The 22,228-nt window shown below is 54.7% G+C and overlaps 1 protein-coding gene across 2 annotated transcripts; it reads left to right on the top strand.

Moving 5' to 3' along the window:
• Positions 1-1,383: 1,383 nt before the first annotated feature.
• NPR1 (natriuretic peptide receptor 1) lies at positions 1,384-15,269 on the top strand. Of its 2 annotated transcripts, none has more exons than XM_055324233.1 (22): positions 1,384-2,165; positions 2,631-2,830; positions 3,233-3,346; positions 3,766-3,901; positions 4,266-4,357; positions 5,041-5,176; positions 5,404-5,488; positions 6,283-6,403; positions 7,197-7,271; positions 7,379-7,456; positions 7,854-7,958; positions 8,204-8,275; positions 8,378-8,534; positions 8,803-8,958; positions 9,213-9,381; positions 9,966-10,112; positions 10,213-10,336; positions 10,510-10,578; positions 10,825-10,999; positions 11,232-11,330; positions 14,055-14,146; positions 14,319-15,269. In XM_055324233.1, the coding sequence occupies exons 1-22, from the start codon at positions 1,451-1,453 to the stop codon at positions 14,379-14,381; spliced, it is 3,180 nt and encodes a 1,059-aa protein (XP_055180208.1). In that variant the 5' UTR covers positions 1,384-1,450; the 3' UTR covers positions 14,382-15,269. The 2 variants fall into 2 exon arrangements, with proteins under 2 accessions (XP_055180208.1, XP_055180207.1); XM_055324232.1 differs by having other exon boundaries at positions 8,201-8,275.
• Positions 15,270-22,228: the final 6,959 nt, after the last annotated feature.

Below are 22,228 nucleotides of genomic sequence, written 5' to 3'. Positions count from 1 at the left end.
AAAATTCCAGAAATAGGGAATATACTTCCGTATTCTGCTCTCTGCACAGAATCCCTGTTCATTGTTCTACTCTTGCTTAATTATTTCTCTTGGGAGATTTTCCTGGTCCCAAAGCAAGCAAAAGTTAAATCCTCACCTGGGCCTCTTAGCAGTTTATCCATCTCTGCGCTGTGGTCCTCAGTCAGATCACTCAGTACGACCACTAGCCCCACGCAGGCTCCTCCAAGGCACTACCGTCCGCATACTCACCTTCAGCCCACGCACAGTCGGCGGGCGGGTGTCGCGAAGGGGTCAGTGACCCCTGCCCGCCGCGAGGGGGCGGAGCGACTCCACAACGGGGACAGGCGGCGGCGGTCAGGACCCCTAACCCGTCGCCCAGTGGACGCCTCCGGTGGTCGTTTCCAGCCCCGTCTCCCGCCGCCACTGCAAATCCCACTTAAATATCCCCCTCAACCCGAAACAAACTCACACTTGCCTTCCGGGAGCGGCCCCGGGGGTCCCCGGTCGTCGTCCCCCGCACCCCAGCTCCCCATCCCTAAACCTGTGTGGGAACTAAGGGTTAACTCCGCCCGGCCGCTGGGTCCCTGTACCCCACGAACCCGCCGGACCTGAAGCTGGGGGGCGGGGGCGGTCCTGGATGAGCCGAGTCACGAGGACCCGGGGCTCCCCCACTTCCACGCCCTTTCCAGAAACCCGCCCCCCTCGCGTCCACCCGCAGGCACACACACTTGCGCACACTCACACCTTTCCTTGCCAAGATCCCCAACAGCACAGCCCCCCCCAACGGAGCCAGGGAGGGGGAGGGGCGAGGCGGGGCGCACCGCGGTCCCGCGGCCCCGTCAAGTCCCCTGGGTCCGCTCCCGCGCGCAGCAAGGAGGCCCCCGCCGCGAGCGCGGCTCTCGGAGCCGGAGGGCGTGGAGGGTCCCTGGGGAAATCGCGCGGGCTGGGGGCGCGGGCAGGTCCGCCACTTCGGGGCGGGGACGAAGGGGTTAAAGATCCAGTCGCCGAGTCTGGGAGGGGAAGCGGCGGGAGGAAGGACTCGGAGCTGGGCTCGGGACCTCCCCTGTCCCCCCCGGACGGCCGGACGCCCCCGCTGGCACCCTCCCGGGGCCGGCGCTCACGCGCGCACACACACTCCACTCCCCTTCCCTCCCTCGCGCCCTCTCCCACCCTCCTCCTCCGACCGCTCGCTCCTCCCGGCACACACGCACCGGCGCGCTGGTCCTCCGAGCCCAGGTCCCCGCGGCTCGCGCCCACCTGCCCCCCCGCCGGCGCCCGCCACGCGCCCCCGACCCCGAGCGGCCCCGCTCGAGGGGGCAGCGGGCCCCGGGGTGGGCGCGCCGGGTGCCCGTGACGGCGGGCCGCCGAGCCGAAGGTCCGAAGGGGGCCGAAGGGGGCCGAAGAGGCCGTGTACGGGGCGCACTCGCCCGCCGAGCTGCCCGCCGAGGCCATGCTGCGCCCCGGGCGCCCCGCCGGCGCCCTCCCGCTCCCGCCGCCGCCGCCGCTGCTGCTGCTGCTGCTGCTCCCGGGCAGCCACGCGGGCAACCTGACGGTGGCCGTGGTGCTGCCGCTGGCCAACACCTCGTACCCGTGGTCGTGGGCGCGCGTGGGGCCGGCGGTGGAGCTGGCTCTGGCCGCGGTGAGAGCGCAGCCCGACTTGCTGCCCGGCTGGACGGTGCGCACGGTGCTGGGCAGCAGCGAGAACGCGCTGGGCGTCTGCTCCGACACGGCCGCGCCCCTGGCCGCCGTGGACCTCAAGTGGGAGCACAGCCCCGCGGTGTTCCTGGGCCCCGGCTGCGTGTACGCCGCCGCCCCGGTGGGGCGCTTCACCGCGCACTGGCGAGTGCCGCTGCTGACCGCCGGCGCCCCCGCGCTGGGCTTCGGGGCTAAGGACGAGTACGCGCTGACCACCCGCGCGGGGCCCAGCCACGCCAAGCTGGGCGACTTGGTGGCGGCGCTGCACCGACGGCTGGGCTGGGAGCGCCGGGCGCTGGTGCTCTACGCCTACCGGCCGGGCGACGACCAACCCTGCTTCTTCGTGGTGGAAGGGCTGTACGTGCGCGTGCGCGAGCGCCTCAACATCACCGTGGACCACCTGGAGTTCGCCGAGGGCGACCTAGACCAGTACGCGCTGCTGCTGCACACCGTCAGGCGCCAAGGCCGAGGTGAGGCGCGAGCGGGCCGGCAGTCCTCCAGCTCCGCGCAGCTCCCCGGGCCCTCGGCCTCCGCCCGCTCGCCCCGGGGTCACGGGGTGGGGGGGTGCCTGCTGCGCCCTGACACTCCCGGGGGCCTCGGCTTATGCCCGGCCCTCCTTCTTCTCCTCCATTTTCGGCCTCCTCCCAGCGGCCTCTCCCTCCATCTTCCCCTCACACTCCCTCTCCCGCCGGCCCGCCTCCTCTCCCTCTCCGGCTGACCCCACCTTCCCCACCTTTGGCTCCGCCGGCCCGCCTCCAGCTATCTTTGCTCCTTCCACCGCGGGCGCCCACCGACTCCTCCCAGCGCTCTCCACCTTTCTCCCGCCGCCGCCTGGAGCAGCCCGGAGTCTGGGGACTTCCTTCCCCGAGTTCCCTGACCCGCTCTGCCGCGGGCTAGGCTTTTCTCTCTTTCTGACCACCCCCCTCCCTCCCCAGTTATCTACATATGCAGCTCCCCGGATGCCTTCAGAACTCTGATGCTTTTGGCCATGGAAGCTGGTCTGAGTGGGGAGGACTACGTGTTCTTCCACCTGGACCTCTTTGGACACAGCCTGCAAGGTGCCCCCGGCCTTGCTCCCCACAGGCCCTGGGAGAGAGGGGATGGGCAGGATGTCAGTGCCCACCAGGCCTTTCAGGTGTGTCCAGGCTGTAAACCCAGGCTGTGGGACTCTGAGCTTGTGGCACCTAGCTTCTAGGCCCTAGGTTCCTCCTCCAGGTCTGAAGGGGTTCCAGAAAAGAGGCTCTTGATTGCTCAGGAAGGTAGGTAAGCAGGCCAGGAGGGCTAATGGCTGTATAGAGAGGGCTGGGAGACTTCTGAGCCAGGAGGCTAAAAAGATGAGCGAATGGGCTTGAGGTGGGAGGATGCTCCATTGCCACCCACCAAGACACCTAGAGAAGCCATCCCATTGGATCCATGCTTTGGAGCAGGCAGCATCTGACAGCCGTTCCACTTTGCCCTTGAGCGAAGCAGAGATGCCCTGGGAGAGGTGGGCCCCAGGCTACTGGGAGGACTGGATCAGCTCTGACCCTTTCCTCAGGCTGCTAAAATCATTACCTATAAAGAGCCGGAGAATCCTGAGTACTTGGAGTTCCTGCAGCAGCTAAAACACCTGGCCCATGAGCAGTTCAACTTCACCCTGGAGGACGGCCTGGTAGGAGGGGTCCTGGGACCCTCCAGCATGGACATCCAGCCCCCTCTCCATGGCCCTCTGCTGACAGCCAGCCTGTTCTCTCAGCCCTCTCTGTATGCCCATGCCTCCCCTGTTTCCCCTTCCCCCAGTTGCCACGTTCTCCTGACGACCAAGAGGGACCTTGACAAGTTGCTCAGCTTCAGAAACTCAGGTCCTCATCAGTAAAATGATGATGACTTGTCTTGCCCTATCTGCCCAGTAGCATTCAGAAGCAGAGAGATATGTGGAGGCATCTTAGAAGCAGTAAAAATCTCTGTCCCGTGGGGATGTTTCCTCTCACCTTTATCCAAGCCCCCAGGGCCCCCATGTCCTCCCCTCATAGGCCCCCCTTGGAACCCCTCATCCCTCCCACCCCAGCCTAGCTCTGCTGGCACCTGCAGGTGAACACCATCCCAGCGTCCTTCCACGATGGGCTCCTGCTCTATGTCCAGGCAGTGACAGAGACTCTGGCACATGGGGGAGCTGTCACAGATGGGGAGGCCATCACTCAGCGGATGAGGAACCGAAGCTTCCAAGGTCAGAGGCTGGAGGTGATAGAGATAGGCTTTACTGTGGGGTGCCCCAGGCAGGAGGTCCCAGGAAGCCTCTAGCCTACTGCTAAGGGGGTAACTCAGCCGTGCCTATCCTTCTCTTTCTTATGTCTTCCCTGGGGCTCTTTCCCATCTTCCCTGCTCCCTAAAGAAGTCCTCCTAAGTGCCCGACCTCATTCATTCCTACTGCTGAAACATATGCCCCTTCTGTCGTTATTAGTAATACATGTGTGTATATCATACACGCACATATGTTTAGAGGGCAGAGAAGATCAAGGGGTAGAGATAACCTGGGGGGAGTGTGTGGAACTTCCAGTTTCTCAAAACAGCCATCTTCATGCATGCCACAGGTGTGACAGGATACTTGAAAATGGACAGCAATGGAGATCGGGAGACCGACTTCTCCCTCTGGGACATGCATCCTGAGACTGGCACTTTCAGGGTGAGCTTGTGGCTTCAGAGGATGGTGCCCCCTGGGAATGACATCTCATGCTCCCCCTTGCCACCCCCCACAGCCCTGCCAGGGCATCTGTCTGCTCTGGGTCACCCTACCATGCTTGCTCACTTTTGGAGAGCAAAAGATCTGGAGGAGCAACTGGAATGATAGTGACTCATAGGTGTTAGCCTTGGGGAACCCCATGTCTGAGGGGAGGAGCACAGCCCACCCTCAGGAAGTCCCATGTCTCCTAAAGTGGGCAGGACCCTCTCCCAGCAGAAACAGGCTGACGTGGGGACCACACAACTCTTCAAGTTCAGGAGCAGGAGGGAATTGAAGCCACACACACTAAGGAGCAAATCATCCAGGGAAGACTTCCTGTAGGAGGGGTGCACAGGTTAGGCCTGGGAACATGGCCTGACAACATGGCCTTTTCCTGTTTGCTATGTGCTCCTATCAGAGATTATAAACTTCCTCAATGTCAAATTTGGGGTTCTACACAGAGTTCTCTTTATAAAGCCAGACTTTTCCACTCGGACAACATGGGTACTCATCAGGCTTGCTAAGTTGTGGACGGCCCGATACAGGCCCTGGAAGCAGACATGGGGTGTGCGGGAAGCAGCCCTGCTCCCCTGGACTTGAGGCATTACCCCAGGTTTGGCCTGCCTACCACTCCGGCCCTCCCATAGGTTGTTCTGAACTACAACGGGACTTCCCAAGAGCTGGTGGCTGTGCCGGGGCGCAAACTGAGCTGGCCCCTGGGGTACCCACCTCCTGACATCCCCAAATGCGGCTTTGACAACGAGGACCCAGCTTGCAGCCAAGGTGACTGCCTCTTGCCTTCCAGGCCTCCATTCTGGAGACATTCCATCATCTCCCTGCCTCAGGAGTCAGAGGTGTTCCTCTCCCACGCTGTGGGCTTTCTGGAGAGAATCCTCCTGCCTTTTTCCTCCCTTCATCCATCTTCCTAGTTCACTGATTAACTATTAGAAGTTTCCTCTTCCTGTTCTCGAAGCAAAATCTCTCTTCCTGTAACTTGAACTCCTATGCAGATCACTTTTCCACCCTGGAAGTGCTGGCTTTGGTGGGCAGCCTCTCCTTGCTGAGCATTCTGACCGTGTCCTTCTTCATATACAGGTGAGCCTTGGGATGAGGGTGGGGAGTGAGGCTGGGAGGCCTGCAGAACCAGCAGAGGAGGTAGCAGGGACCTGGGGTGGGGGAGGGGCAGTGGAGGAAAGCCATAGGAGATGGGGAAGGACGGAGGCTAAAAAGCTTTAGGACCCAGGGAGGAGAGAAGGAGGAGGGCAGACGAGTCTGGGAGATAGCAGGTGGGCATCACAGGTGCCTGGGTCTGGCCTGGGGGCTGGTCTGTCCTCCCTTCTGACTGGCGTGCAGACCTGATGGAGCATGATGGTTCAAGCCCTGTAGCACTGGGCCCTGCCAGGTGAGCAGGGGTGATGAACAGCGCCGGGTGCTGGGTGCTGGACCCAGAGTGGAGGAGGATGTGAAGGAGCCCCGCTCCTGCCTTCCAGTGGGAGGTCAAGATGGAATGCAGATGTTAATTCCAGAAGAATGCAAGGAGGGGAAGATGAGTGCTGCTTGAGCCTAGACTGTGTGCCAGGCCCTGCCGTGCACTATTTCTTTTCATTCTTATAATAATGCTTTGAAATAAATGTCGAGGTCTCCAGTCCCCAAATCAGGACACTTGGCCAGGAGGACAGGAGGCTGAGACATGAAGTGACTGCCCAAGGTCCCCAAGGGGCAGGCAGGACTTCCCCCACACATCCTGACTCTCAGCTGACAGGAGAGGACTCCCCCAGCCACCTGTCAGCACCTGCCCTGCTCCCAGGGCTCTGAGGTAGGGCTGCTAAGCTGCCCAGCACAGGGTCAGAGGTTCAGACGTGGGTTCAGATGGCGGTCTCACACCCCAGGAAGATGCAGTTGGAGAAGGAACTGGCCTCAGAGCTGTGGCGGGTGCGCTGGGAGGACGTGCAGCCCAGCAGCCTTGAGAGGCACCTCCGGAGCGCAGGCAGCCGGCTGACCCTGAGTGGGGTAAGAACCCTCGTGAGGGAGGGGGGGAGTGTGGGGTGGGGGCAGGGCAGTGCCTGGTGCTAGGGTAGAGGGCCTTTGCTTGGTGTGTGACCTGAGGCGAGGCCTGCAGCCCCTCTGAGACCACCTCAGATAATGATTACGTCCTTGCAGCCTCTTTCATAGGAGGCTTTCAAAGATCAAAAATAGTGTATGCAGGACGCCTGGGTGGCTCAGCAGTTGAGCATCTGCCTTCCGCTCAGGGCTTAATCCTGGAGTGCTGGGAGCGGGATCGAGTCCCACATTGAGTCCCACATCAGGCTCCTGCAGGGAGCCTGCTTCTCCCTCTGCCTATGTCTCTGCCTCTCTATGTCTCTCATGAATAAATAAGTAAAATCTTAAAAAAAAAAAAAAGAATAAATAAGTAAATCTTTTAAAAAATAGTATACGCAAAAATACATTTAAAGAAGAAATGAGGGGTGCCTGGGTGGCTCAGGTCATGATCTTGGAGTCCTAGGATTGAGCTCCACCTCGGGGCCTCCTGTTCAGTGGGGAGTCTCCTGCTCCCTCTGCCTCTGCCCCTCCCTCCCCACCCCCCACTTGTGCATGTGTGCTCTCTCTCTCTTTCTCTCTGTCCCTCTCTCTTTCTCAAATAAAATCTTAAAAAGAGAGAGAGAGAGAGAAATAAGGAAAGAATTTGATGATGTGGACTGAGAAGCAGGATGACACAGAGGTTAGGCCGCCGGGCCAGGGACTCGTGCGTATGGTGGAGCTCCCAGGCTGACTGCCTGTCCTCTCCTGCTCTCCATCCCTCCAGAGAGGCTCCAACTACGGCTCCCTGCTGACCACGGAGGGCCAGTTCCAAGTGTTTGCCAAGACAGCGTATTATAAGGTGGGCCAGGGGAAGGACTGCTGTCCTCTGGGTGAGCACAGTGTCCCTGGAGCACTTGGAACCCCACCACTGGGCCATCTCAGTGACATCATCCATTCCTTGCCCAGGGCAACCTCGTGGCTGTGAAACGTGTGAATCGTAAGCGCATTGAGCTGACGCGAAAAGTCCTGTTTGAGCTGAAGCATGTAATGTGGGGGAGTGAGGCAGGGGCCTAGGGGAGAGTCCTAGAGACAGGGAAGGTTACAGGGGGACCACAGGGTGTTCCAGGACAGGGATGGACCCTCAAATACTGTGTGTGGAAGAAGAGACTAGGAGAGGCATCCTGGAGGAGGGATGGGAGATTGGGGCCCCATGAGGGGCCCTATCTAATGCCTCTGGGGATGGAGGCATTAGGAGGCCCAGTGGGCAGGGAGCAGATTCTGGGGGAGGGTCCTTTAGGACATTGGTGGGAGCCACCAGGGTCCTAGGATGTCTGCCGAGTGAACAGCACATGAAGAAGATGGAGGGGTCCCTGAGGGTGGGGGGACCCTTGGTGAGGGATGAGATCTCTGTCAGACCCTTGATACTGGCTCCCACCTCCAGATGCGGGATGTACAGAATGAACACTTGACCAGGTTTGTGGGTGCCTGCACTGATCCCCCGAACATCTGTATCCTCACAGAGTACTGTCCCCGTGGGAGCTTGCAGGTGAGGGAACAGGGGGTGACAGGAGACCTGGGTCTCACCCTGATTCTGTCCCCTACTGGCCATAGGACCTCAGGCAAGCTCCTCCATCTTTCTGACCTTTATTTGCCCCATCTGTAAAAAGGGCGGGGGGATGGATTCACTAGAGTAAATCCAGAGCTTCGTCCCGTCAGTGCCAGGGTCTGTGGGCAGACCTCTGCACCCCTCCTGGAGTCCCCGGGGTGTATATGTGACTCATTGCCTAGCAGGACATTCTGGAGAATGAGGGCATCACGTTAGACTGGATGTTCCGGTATTCTCTCACCAACGACATCGTCAAGGTGGGCGCAGAGGAGCCTGGGATGTGTAGGGGGGGGCTGGGCATGCTTCTCCCCGACTTCAGGTCTCACACCCCAGACCTCTGCCCCCCCACAATCTCCCAGGGAATGCTGTTCCTACACAACGGGGCCATTTGCTCCCATGGCAACCTCAAGTCATCCAACTGTGTGGTGGATGGGCGCTTCGTCCTCAAGATCACCGATTTTGGGCTGGAGAGTTTCAGGGACCCAGAACCAGAGCAAGGCCACATCCTCTATGCTAGTGAGCCCCAACTCTGACTCCTGAGACACCCCCCCCTACCCGGGCCCCACCCAGCAAGGGGATGGATGCCTGGCTTCTGAAGGGTGTGGCACACCTTTCTCATTCCTGGTTCAGTTCATTTGCCAGCAGAAAGGGCAGCCTGATGCCATGGTCTCCAGGCTTTCTCCGTAGTATTGAGCATGCTGGCTCCAGATTGCTCTGGCCACATCTTCCAGGACTTCCTTTCCTCCTGCCCTTCGCCCTGTGACTCCTGACCTCTGACCTGCAGAAAAGTTGTGGACAGCCCCTGAGCTCCTGCGAATGGCCTCACCTCCTGCCCGGGGCTCCCAAGCAGGTGACGTGTACAGCTTTGGGATCATTCTTCAGGAAATTGCCCTAAGGAGCGGTGTCTTCCATGTGGAAGGTTTGGACCTCAGCCCCAAAGGTGAGAGAGAACCACCGTGTCCCCAACCCTGCCACAGCTGCAACTAAAGTGGCCCCAGGGCGAGAGACCCAGAGCGAGGGACCCCTGGAGTCATCAGCATGCTGCCACCTGGAATGTGGTACAGCCCCCAGCCTCTGTGGCTCTGCTGCCAGGGACCCTGATGCATGCCTGCCCCTTCCCCGGCTTGGCCCTCTCCCTGTCTCTACCTGGCCCTCGGAGGGCCCCTCCTGTCAGTCCCTCTGCCCTCACCACAGAAATCGTGGAGCGCGTGACTCGGGGTGAGCAGCCCCCCTTCCGGCCCTCCCTGGCCCTACAGAGTCACCTGGAAGAGCTGGGGCAGTTGATGCAGCGTTGCTGGGCCGAGGAGCCGCAGGAGCGGCCGCCCTTCCAGCAGATTCGCCTGATGCTACGCAAGTTCAACAGGTTGCTGGTGTAGTTCCCAGCCCCTCCTGCCCCCTAGAGTGTGCCCCACACTGTGCCCCACACATAAGTCTTCTTCCAGAGGCAGAGGGACCCCACTGCAGCTCCCACTCTATGTGTGCTGCGTGACCCAGCTGTCCCACCCCTCCCAACATTGCCCCCCCAAGGGCCCTTGTCTAAAGGGGTGCAGGACCCATGGAGCCCATACCCCCCACCTCCTGACCCTCCACAGGGACTTCCACCCCACAGAGCCCTCCACACACCCCTCTGCCAGCCTGGATGTCCGCACTCTGTCCCCATTTGTCCCCCGGCCACCTCCACCGCGGCCTCCTTCTAACCAGCTTGTGCTCCACAAAGATGAACACAGTAGCCACTCTCTCTGCAGCTTCAGGCCTGACTCTGGGGTCTGGGAGATGAATGCCCGGCTCCCCCAGCCCGACCCTGCCCGGGGCCCCACCGCAGCCTGGGGATGGGCTGGCCTGGAGCCTGGGAAGGGCGAGTGCCAGGGTGGGCCCTGAGTCACGTGCTGGTCCTCTCTCACTGGCCCGCCGCCCCCTCGCCTGCACCGCGGCACCCCCGGGCCTCAGGGAGAGCAGTAGCAACATCCTGGACAACCTGCTGTCCCGCATGGAGCAGTACGCCAACAACCTGGAGGAGTTGGTGGAGGAGAGGACCCAGGCCTACCTGGAGGAGAAGCGCAGGGCCGAGGCCCTGCTTTACCAGATCCTGCCTCAGTGAGTGCCAGGGCCTGCTACCGCCTGCCGCCCCCAACTGCCTGCCACCCCCAGCGGCCGCGCCTTGTGCTCTGACTCTGCACCCATCCTGCCCCCACAGCTCCGTGGCTGAGCAGCTGAAGCGCGGGGAGACGGTCCAGGCCGAAGCTTTCGACAGCGTCACCATCTACTTCAGTGACATTGTAGGCTTCACGGCCCTGTCCGCACAGAGCACGCCCATGCAGGTGAGCCAGCACAGAGCACGCCTGCGCGCCAGCGCAGGTGAGCCCAGGTGAAGACCAGACACGCGTGCTTGGCCTGGCATTTCCACCCTATCAGGCCTGCCCGCTGCTCTCCCCACCCCATCCCAAGAGGAGGCCCAGACTCCTAATACCCTTGGGCTTCTCATCCCTTGCAGGTGGTGACCCTGCTCAATGACCTCTACACTTGCTTTGATGCCGTCATAGACAACTTTGACGTGTACAAGGTGAGAGTGGGAATAGAACACATAGTACTGGACGGGGTCAGAGAAAGGTAAAGGGCAGAATGACATAGGGCCTTAAGAGATGAGACAGTGAGACTGAGAGATGAGGACAGAGGCTGTTACCTGGAGCCCAGGGACAGGCAGAGAAACCTGGGGGATGGGGGCGCTGATCAGCACACGGTGCACATGGTGGCACAGGGATAGAAATTGCCGGTGCTCGTGCCCTGCATCTTCCGGCGGGCCCCACAGGTGGAAACCATTGGTGATGCCTACATGGTGGTGTCGGGGCTACCTGTGAGGAATGGGCTGCTGCACGCCCGAGAGGTGGCCCGCATGGCCCTGGCACTGCTGGACGCAGTGCGCTCCTTCCGCATCCGCCACCGGCCACAGGAGGAGCTGCGCTTGCGAATCGGCATCCACACAGGTGAGGGAACCCTAGGGGCTGGGGCCATCTGCAGGCCCGACTGTCCCCAAGGGACACCCCCCTCACCCGCCCCAACCACACACACACCACCTGGATTCCCAAGGGCCTCAGGTCCCACCTCTTGACTCTCCGGGAACACCTCAGACCTGCCCAGCAACCAGCATCCATTCCACCCACCGACTATCCTTAACACCCTTGCTCCCTGTGGCTGAGGGGCCTTCATTCCGTCCAGGACCCGTGTGTGCCGGTGTGGTTGGGCTGAAGATGCCCCGTTACTGTCTCTTTGGAGACACGGTCAACACTGCCTCCAGAATGGAGTCTAACGGGGAAGGTAAGGTGGCTGCCCCGGGCAGGCTGAAAAGAGCAGACAAGCTAGAGCCAGGAGGGGCCCTTTGGGCAACACCCTCACCCAGTGTACCAGCACCCCCCCCCACCTTCTTCCTCCCAGCCCTATGTCAGCATGGGCACATCACCTCCCATCCAGTCAGAGATCCAGCTCCCCGCCTGCCAAGTGGTTGAAAGTCTTTCCAGGCCAGTGTCCCATCAGTCCCCCAAGGGAAGCCCATCCTTAGCAACCCCCTGCTGCCTCTTGCTTCGTGCAGCCCACCAAGGTGTGAATCTTAGCTCCACAAACCACACAGCTCCATTTCCTCATCTGCCAGGTGAGAATAAAACACCTTACAAGAGTTATGTGTGAAAGCCATATAACATGACTAGGTCATAATTGTGGTTCAATTTTTCTGAGCTTCAGCTGTTTATCTATAAAACGATACTTGTCTCAGCATTGTGGAAAACCTAGCACAACCCCTGCATTCAGTAGGTACCTATTAAATACTTGCTCCTACCTCTTCCCTAGTCTTATTTCCTGCCATATTCAACACTATTCAATTCAGTAAACATGTATTGAGTGACTACTCATTGCCAGGCCTTAGGGTATTAAGACGCCCCAAACCCAATGGAGGCAGTTTATGCAGACCCCATCCAAGACTCATGGCAGGAAAAGGGCTACATGGGCACCCAGAGGGTCTCGGTTCAGCAGATACTCCCTGGTCCCTGGGTCTGGAACAGTCAAGAGTAGGAGAAAGGCCCTCACTGAGGTCCAGTCTTCAAGGAGCACGTTCTCCAAAATGGTTCAACAACAAAACAAGGCCACAATGATACAGACCCCAGGAGTGGCAGGGGCAAGGTAGAGGTGTGGGGAATACTAAGCCAGGGGCCGGATCTCCTCCACTAGGCCTCTGCTCCCTCAGCCATAAAAAGAGTGTTGAGTTAAACAGGAGTCACAATGACCACATACAGACTGCTTCCTGTGTGCCAGAATCTGTTTAAATACTTTAAGAATATTAAATTTAATCCTCATGACAAGGCCTTGAGGTGGATACTGTCACTAACAGCATTTTACAGAATAGGAAAATGAGGTACAGAATTTATCCTACTTCCCCAAGTGAGTATCTGAACTGGGATTTGCTAGACAGAGCAGGATCCGAGCCATCATGCTATACTGTCTGTCTGGAACCTGGTGGCATTCTAGAATGTTGTCCAGTATGTTCTTTAATCTGTGCTGTCCATTGGAGTAACCTCTGTCACAGGAGGATATTGATCACTTAAAATGTGGTTGTGCAGGGTGCCTGGGTGGCTCATTCAGTTGAGTGTCTGACTCTGGATTTCAGCTCAGGTCCTGATCTCAGGGTCATGGGATCAAGCCCTGCATCAGGCTCTGAGCTCAGATGGGAGTCTGTTGGAGAGTCTTTCTGCTCCTCCCCATACTCCCGCTCTCTCTCTAAAATAAATAAAACCATTTGGGACGCCTGGGTGGCTCAGCAGTTGGGCGCCTGCCTTCGGCTCAGGGCATGATCCCGGAGTCCCGAAATCGAGTCCCACATCAGGATCCCTGCATGGAACCTGCTTCTCCCTCTGCCTGTGTCTCTGCCTCTCTCTTTGTGTGTCTCTCATGAATAAATAAATAAAACCTTTAATAAATGGTAAAAAAAAATAAAATCACTTGTTTATTTTAGAGAGAGCATGAGAATCGCTTCTTGGCCTTTTGGCTAAGATCAAGTGTGTAGAGAACATGAGACAGCACAGAGGCAGAGGGAGAAGCAGACTCGCCCCTGAGCAGGGAGCCAGATGTGGGCCTCCACCCCAGGACCCTGAGATCATGTCTTGAGCCCAAGGCAGATGCTTAACCAACTGAGCCACTCAGGCACCCTGAAGATAAATAAATAAATCTTTAAAGAAAAAAAGAAAGAAAGAAAGAAACATGATCGATACAACTGGATTTTTAACTGTATTTAGGGTTTTTTTTTAAAGATTTTACTTATTCATTCATGAGAGACACACAGAGAGAGAGGCAGAGAGAGAAGCAGGCTCCATGCAGGTGGCCCAATACGGTACTTGATCCTGGGACTCCAGGATCACACCCTGGGCTGAAGGCAGGCGCTAAACCACTGAGCTACCCAGGGATCCACTAACTGTATCTAGTTTTAATTATTTTTTAATTTTTTTTTATTTTATTTACGATAGTCAGAGAGAGAGAGAGGCAGAGACACAGGCAGAGGGAGAAGCAGGCTCCATGCACTGGGAGCCCAACGTGGGATTCGATCCCGGGTCTCCAGGATCGCGCCCTGGGCCAAAGGCAGGCTCCAAACCACTGCGCCACCCAGGGATCCCTAATTATTTTTTTAAATTAGGCTCACACCCACTGTGAAGCCCAATGCAGGGCTTGAACTCACAATGCTGAGATCATGGCCTGAGCTAAAATTGAGAGTCAAGAGTCAGACACTTAACTGACTGAGCTGCCCAGGCACCCATAGTTTGAATTAATTTAAATTTAAATAGCCACAAGTGGCTACCAGTTGGACAACACAGCTCTAGAATTCTAAGGTGGAGGCCAGTATGGTCAGTCTCTCCATATGGAGGGGTGGGGCTTTGAATTAGGAGGCTTTCAGGCCAAAAGAAAGGAGAGAGAGCGTCCTTGTACCCTGCAGTTCCCAATCTCCCCTGCTTCCAGTTCTTGCATCCCTCACCTTCCCTTCTTCTCCCTTATCCTTCTCAGCCCTGAAGATCCACTTGTCTTCCGAGACCAAGGCTGTTCTGGAAGAGTTTGGTGGTTTTGAGCTGGAGCTTCGAGGAGATGTAGAAATGAAGGTAGAGAAGAAGGCCCCTGCCCTCACCATCCCTTGGGGTCCCAGAGGCGGTTACCTTCCCCCAGACCCTTTCTCAAGCAACCTCACTGCCATCCCTAAACCTGTCCTCTCATTTGGGAATGTGGGTAGGTGTGCTACTCCCCACCTCAACCGCCTCTTCTTTTCCCCTCCAGGGCAAAGGCAAAGTTCGCACCTACTGGCTCCTGGGGGAACGGGGGAGCAGCACTCGAGGCTGACCTGCCTCCCCTCTTGGCTGTCCCTTCCTTGGGCCGAGGTAACAGAGGTGCCAGACCTCAGTCTCACTCACAGCCCCGCCATTGCCAAAGGATCGGAGAACGTTTGAACAACTCAAATGTGCTAGCCCCAGTGGAGACACCAGATATGACCCCCGAAGGAGGACTGTGTTGGGAGAACTTGGGGAGTTCATGGACCTGGAGCACACAGTCCTGCCCAGTGGCACACACACAGACACAGGCACCCACTCTCCACCCTGACCCAAGCCAAGCTAGGGTGTGGACCCCTGGATCCTGTGCCCCCACTCCTTCAATAAATAAAGCAACACCAAAGGTAGTTGCTACACTGGGACTTCTAGGGGGATGAGGAAAAGGGATGATAGGTGAATCTAGGAGACGAGGGGAGTCCACATCTGGGCCCAGCCCATGTGGGCATAGACGCTCCTGTGTTCCCTTCCCAGCCTAACACTGGACACACTGCATAGGGGAGAGGAACAGTTTGCAGGGGTTGCGGGCCCGTACATCAATTCCTCCTGTGAGCAGAGACCATTAACATCTTTATTCTAGTGACTGTCTCTAGAAGGAGAGTAGGTTGCCAGAAGACACAAACATGTTCCCTACCCTCTACTCCAAATGAGACATGCTCCTGGAGCTGGAAATGGGATATCTGACAATGGCTGCAGGTCCTTCCAGCTACCTGAGAGCCTGTGACCTTCCCTAGCAGTGCTGACACTTGTGGTCCAAGGACCCATTTACACCCTTCACAATCACTGAGGGCCCCAAAGAGTCCTTGTTTATGTGGGCTAAATCTATCCATATATACTGTATTAGAAATTAAAACAAGTCCTATTAACTCACTTAAATAAGTAAAATAAACCAATCTCATGTTAATGTTTTGTTGCTGCTTTACCAAGGACATTCTTAAGAGAAGCTGGCTTTTTATTTTATGTATTTTTTTTACTGCCAATGTGGGGTCATGAAGAATAGAGTGCCCATTCCTGCCACTGCCTTGATTTTAGCTAAAACACCAGCCTTTTGCCTGCACTGCCTCCCTATCCTCAATGTACCTGTCAAGTCATGAAGAGGACGCCTATGTTGGTATGATGATGCAAAGTGTCTTGACCTCATCTATCCCCTGAAGGGTCTCTGGGGGCTCCCAGAGTCTGCGGACCACAGCAGTTTGAGAAACGCTCTGTTGTCCAACACCGGAGCCCGGGAGCCGGAAGGAAGGTGGATCCTCTCTTACCTCCGTGGAGATGTGGATTGACCACCAGCCCCTCCATCCCCTGCCAGTGTAGACAAAGTGACTCTCGGCTGGCCCTGCTCCTGCTCTGGCCACCCACCCCAGCCCTTCCGGAGCAGGCGGGCAGGAATGCGAATGAATGCGGGGGAGAGGTGGCCGCAGCCTCACCTCCCCCGCTGGGAGAGAAAGTGCCAGGCATTTCTTCGGGCCATCCATCAAGCGCGGACAGGCCCTTCCCGGGGGCCGGGGGCCGGGGCCGTGCAGGTGGGGCGGGCCAGCCCCCGTCCTGCGGCTCTGCGTCCCCCGCCCACCCTCGGGGCCTGCCAGGTGGGCCCCGCCCCGGCCGGACGGTCGCCCCGGTGACCACGCTCGGTGCCCCGGGCGGGCGGGCGGGGACGTCCGGGAGGCCGGGGCCGGGAGGGGGCCGGCCTGCGAGCGCTGGACGCCCGCGGACCGCGTCCAGAGAGACAATGTCAGGAAGTGGCCGGTCAGATCCTTCCGGGGCAGCCCGGCTCCAGCGCGGGCGCTCCGGGGGAGGGGGCGGGGGGGCCTGCTGTGGCTGGGCTCCCCAGCGTCCCTGGGGCAGGGGAGACTGGGCAGGCCGTGGGGGTGGGGGTATGCAGGGTGGGGGGTGAGGGGGTGCAGGGCGGAGGGGCTGGGGGAGACGCGGCAGGCCGTGAGGTGGGGGTATGCAGGGTGGGGGGTGTGGGGGTGCAGGGCGGAGGGGCTGGGGGAGACGGGGCAGGCCGTGAGGTGGGGGTATGCAGGGTGGGGGGTGTGGGGGTGCAGGGCGGAGGGGCTGGGGGAGACAGGGCTGGGCGTGGGGGTGGGGGGCCGAGGGAGACGGGGCAGGGAGTGGGATGGAGGTGTGTAGGATGGGGGGGTCTGCAGGGGGCAGAGGAGACCCAGGCGGGCCGTGGTGGTGGGAGGCCGGGGGCGCCAACGGGATTTCCCTGGAGAGGGGTCACAATGAAAACCACAGCCCTCCGTGGCCTCCAGCGGAGCCTGGCCGCTGACAAAGGCTCGCACGCGGTGAGCTCAGCGCCCACGTGACGCAGGACCAGGCAGGAGGGTCCAGCCAGGGTCCAGCCGAGCTGCAGCTGGGGGGCCCCGCCCCAGCGCCCGGGGACTGCAAGATAAAATAGCGGGAGCAGGAGGCAGTTATCACCCCCCCTTTTCTCTACGTCAAAGACCTTGAATTATTTACTTGTCATAACAATACTTTTAGTAATAATCATATTTTTTAATGATTTATACTTTTCAGGACGGATCTATGGAATCTAGTTAGCTGCGGAGGCCAGTTTTGCAGGCTGAAAGTCATTTTTTGATTGCAGGGGTTGTAAGACTATAAAAATAAATTAATTAACCACAAAAAAATTACCAATGCTGTCCAGGGAGATTTATTCTCATTGAGTTGGAACAAAAGTAAGATTCCAGCGGAGGTGTTTACCACCAGGATGAAGGGTTGGGATACTGATGAATTTGGTGTTGCACAAGGCAGAGGCAAGGAGGCTTGAGAGGTGAGTGAGACCACAGGAAGAGGGCAGGTAGGAATCAGGAACCCTCCTGAGAGCTAGTACCAACCTCAGGTCAGTGAGGGGTTCCAGATAGGAAGAAACCCCACTCACCCAGGTCCCTATCACACAGGTGGCACCAGTGAGTGAGTGAGTGAGTGGGCTGCTTGCCCTTTAAGAAGCTTTCTACAGCAAACAGAGATTCCAGAGTCTGTACACCTGTCAGTCACTGTGATGCCCCTTCTGGACAGGATGCAACTATCCCACTACTACTCTGCTTTTGGCTTTCAGATGTGGACTGCATATGGCATACTTTGGCTGTTGATAAGTCCTGTGATCAGGTCAGCTTTCTTATCTCAGCCCACCATACTAACAGCAGGCTAGAACCAGGCCAAAATACCACTTGGATCTCCGTATTCAGAACTGCAGCAGTTTCAAACCTCTGTCAAGTGAGAGGCAGCATCATGTTGATTAGGAGGCTAACTTGGAGACAGCCTGCGTGGATTCAAATCCCAGCCCTGTCCCTTCATGATACATGGAACCCAGGCAAAATCCTCAACACGGCAATGATCGTAATAAGACCCTATCTCATGGGCTGCTGTTGAGGATTACATGAGTTAATTCCTCCTGTTACATGCTTAAAGGCTGACTGGCAGGTGATCCAAACTAGTTAAGTATTTGTTAGTGTTATGAAGAGTCTACATTATGCAAACCACAGTGATAGGTGTAAGGGTTATTAAAAATAATTCAAAATTAGGTACAAAATAAATATTTAATTAGAATGCAAAAATAAATTACACTGGCTTAGTCTGGAGAGTACTTGACTCTTGACCTCAGGGTTGTAAGTTTGAGCCCCACACTGGGCACAGAGATTAAAGATCTAAAAAAAAAAAAAATTTTTTTTTTAAAGATTAAAAAATTTGAAAAGAAAAAGGGAAGCCTGGGTGGCTCAGCAGTTGAGCGTCTGCCTTTGGCTCAGGCCGTGATCCCAGTGTCCTGGGATCAAGTCCCACATTGGGCTCCCTGCATGGAGCCTGCTTCTCCTTCTGCCTGTGTCTCTGCCTCTCTCTCTCTCTCTCTCTCTCTCTCTCTCTCTCTCTCTGTCTCTCATGAAAAAATAAATAAAATCTTCAAAAATAATAATAATAAATTGGGTTTTTAAAAAATTAAAAAGAAAAAGAACAGTCTTTGTGAATTGCAGTTAAAATATCTCACTTTTGCAAATTTTGCAAACCTGTGAGCATGCTGGGTGAGTAGCCTGCTTCCCACCCCCAGGGGCCCTCCCCCAGGAGCCCAAAAACAGAGCAAGTGAGTGACTCTGAAGCCTACTCTGTGTCAGCTCCTTGCTGAAGCTATGTCTATCTCCATCCCTTTGCACTGAGATCTCCCAAATTCCCCAGGATCCAGCTCCCAGGGACCTCAGGTCGGTCTCTCTGAAAATAAACCAGTTTAGGTGCTTACAGAGCAGAATAAACATGTCTTTCTCTAGGGCAGTCAAAAATTAATTAAAATAAGTCAGTTTAATTATAAAATCAGCATTTCCACAGTTTGAAAATAAATATATATGTAAAGATATACAGTGAAAAGTTTCGCTCACATCTGCCCTGTTAACGTCTATGTCCACATACCTGTGAGTGAGCACTTTAATTAACTTCTTGGTCCTTCCAGGCCTTTTTAATGGGAATATAAGTGCATACCACTGTATATTTTCCTCTCTCCCTTCTTACACAAAAGATAAGCTCACTTGCTTAACTCACTTAATAATATGTCTTGGAAAAAAATAATAATATATCTTGGAAGTCCTTCCATATTAGTTTGGAAAGAGCTGCCTTATTCTTCCAAATAAATAAATAAATAAATAAATAAATAAATAAATAAAATTTAAAAAAAGTAAAAACAAAAAACTTTTTAAAAAATATTTTATTTATTCATTCATGAGAGATACAGAGAGAGAGAAAGAAAGAGAGGCAGAGACACAGGCAGAGAGAGAAGCAGGCTCCACGCAGGGAACCTGATGTGGGACTCCATCCTGGGTCTCCAGGATCACGCCCTGGGCTAAAGGCAGACACTCAACCACTGAGCCACCCAGGCACACCTAAAATTTTTAATAAATTTCAAACTTACAAAAATGTTGCAAAGTACTAAAAAAAGAAAAAAGAGGGACACCTGGGTGACTCCATCAGTTAAGTAAGTGTTTGACTCTGGGGGCAGCCCGGGTGGCTTAGCGGTTTAGTACCACCTGCAGCCTGGGGTGTGATCCTGGAGACCTGGAATCAAGTCCCACATCTGGCTTCCTGTATGGAGCCTGCTTCTCTCTCTCTCTCTCTCTGTGTGTGTCTCTATGAATAAATAAACAAAAATCTTAAAAAAAAAAAAAGTGTTTGACTCTGGACCTCAGCTCAGGTCTCAATCTCAGAGTAGTGAGTTCAAGCCCCAAGTTGTATTCCACACTGGGCATGGAGCCTACTTAGAAAAAAGAAAAGAAATGAAAAAGAAAGGATTACTAAGAATCTCTGTATTCCCTTTAACCAGATTTACCAGTTAACATTTATCACTTTTTTTGTACCATTCTCTTTTTGTCTCTCTGTATGATTATACAATCTCTCTATGTGTAATATAAATGGTTAAGGTTTTATATGTTGTGTAAATATATATATTTACATATTACTTTTATGTATGCATAAATATTATATATAATATATATATAATTCTAAAGAACAAGGACACTCTCTTATGTAACCACTATTTGTCAAAATTAGGAAACTTGCTCTTATCTATAGTATGTATGCAAAATTTTCAATTTCCAGTTGTTCCAATAATGTACATTATACAAATACTTTTTTTTTTTTTCAGTTCAAGATACCGTTCCAGATCACATTATGCACTGAGCTGTGGTCTTTGGGTTTGTTTTTTGTTTTGTTTTGTTTTTTAAAGATTTTATTTGTTTATTCATGAGAGACAGAGGCAGAGACACAGGCAGAGGGAGAACCAGGCTCCATGCAGGAAGCCTGATGTGGGACTGGATCCCAGGTCTCCAGGATCAGGCCCTGGGCTGAGGGCAGCGCTAAACTGCTGAGCCACCCAGGCAGCCCAAGGATTTTTCTTTTCATTGTAGCTATTTTATTTCTGAAAGATTTTATTTACTTTAAAAATATTTTATTTTTAAAATTGTATTTGTTTGTTCATGAGAGACACACAAAGAGAGAGGCAGAGATGTAGGCAGAGGGAGAAGCAGGTTCCCCGTGGGGAGCCCCATATGGGAATCGATCCCAGGACCCGGAATCATGCCCTGAGCCAAAGGCAAATGCTCAACCACTGAGCCACCCAGGAGTCCCTAAAATATTTTATTTACTTTTTATTAGAGATTAAGAGGGGCAGAAGGAGAGAGAGAATCTTAGCAGGCTCCATGCCTAGAGAATGATCCAGACATAGACTCCATCTCACTACGCTGAGATCATGACCTGAGCTGAAATCAAGAGTCCAACGCTTAACTGACTGAGCCACCCAGTTGCCCTTCATTATAGTTCTTATTTAGTTACTTTTTTTTAAAGATTTTATTTTTATTTTATTTTATTTTATTTTATTTATTTATGATAGGCACACAGTGAGAGAGAGAGAGAGGCAGAGACATAGGCAGAGGGAGAAGCAGGCTCCATGCACCGGGAGCCTGATGTGGGATTCGATCCCGGGTCTCCAGGATCGCGCCCTGGGCCAAAGGCAGGCGCTAAACCGCTGCGCCACCCAGGGATCCCCCAAAGATTTTATTTATTTATTCATGAGAGACACAGACAGAGAGAGGCGGAGACAGAGGCAGAGAGAGAAGCAGACTCCATGCAGGGAACCCTGTGGGACTCAATCCTGGGTCTCCAGGATCACGCCCTGGGCTGAAGGCAGGTGCTCAGCCACTGAGCCACCCAGGCGGCCCTCATTATAGTTTTTAAAAATTATTTTTTACTGTGGTAAAATACACATAACACAAAATTTACTATTTAAACCATTTTTAAGTCTGTAAATCCGTGGGATTAGTCATATTCACAATCTTATGCAATCAGCACCACTATTTCCAAAACTTTTTCATCATTTCAGATAGGAGCTCTATGACCATCACACAACAACCTGCCATTCCCACATTTCCCAGCCCCTGGTAACCTGTATTTCACGTAAGCAGGATCATACATTGTCTTTTTGTGTATTGTGTTTTCAAGGTTCATCTATATCGTAGCATGTATTTCCCTAATGACTAACAATGTTTAGAACCTTTTCCTGTCCTTGTTGGTCATGTGTGTATCTTCTTTGGACTAGTGTGTATTGAAGTTTTCTGCCCTCCATTTTAAAAAATTTTGGTGAGGGGGATCCCTGGGTGGCGCAGCAGTTTAGCTCCTGCCTTTGGCCCAGGGCGCGATCCTGGAGACCCGGGATTGAATCCCACGTCGGGCTCCTGGTGCATGGAGCCTGCTTCTCCCTCTGCCTATGTCTCTGCCCCTCTCTCTCTGTGTGTGTGACTATCATAAATAAATAAAAATTTAAAAAATTTTTTTTGGCGAGGGATGCCTGGGTTGCTCAGTGGTTTAGCGCCTGCCTTTGGCCCAGGGTGTGGTCCTGGAGTCCTGGGATAGAGTCCCACATCAGGCTCCCTGCATGGAGCCTGCTTCTCTCTCTGCCTGTGTCTCTACCTCTCTCTCTCTCTCTCTGTCACTCATGAATAAATAAATAAATAATTTTTAAAAAAATTTTGGTGGGCTCCTTCCATGGAGCCTGCTTATCCCTCTGTCTGTCTGTCTGTCTGTGTCTCTCTCTCTCTGTCTCTCATTAATAAATAACTAAAATCTTTAAAAAAAAACTTAAAAAATTTTTTTTGAGGGGATGCCTGTGTGGCTGTGGTTGAGTGATTGTCTTTGGCTCAGGTCATGATCCTAGGGTCCTGGGATCAAGTCCCCTATTGGGATCCCTGCAGGGAGCCTGCTTCTCCCTCTGCCTATGTCTCTGCTTCTCTCTGTGTGTCTCTCATGAATAAATAAATATGATCTTTAAAAAAAAATTTATGTAAACTTTATGACCAATGTGGGTCTTAAAATCATGACTCCAAGATCAAG

The sequence above is a fragment of the Nyctereutes procyonoides genome, unplaced genomic scaffold (genome assembly GCF_905146905.1).
Source record: "Nyctereutes procyonoides isolate TBG_1078 unplaced genomic scaffold, NYPRO_anot_genome, whole genome shotgun sequence".
Taxonomy (NCBI): domain Eukaryota; kingdom Metazoa; phylum Chordata; class Mammalia; order Carnivora; family Canidae; genus Nyctereutes; species Nyctereutes procyonoides.
This window is presented reverse-complemented; position numbering and strand designations above follow the sequence as displayed.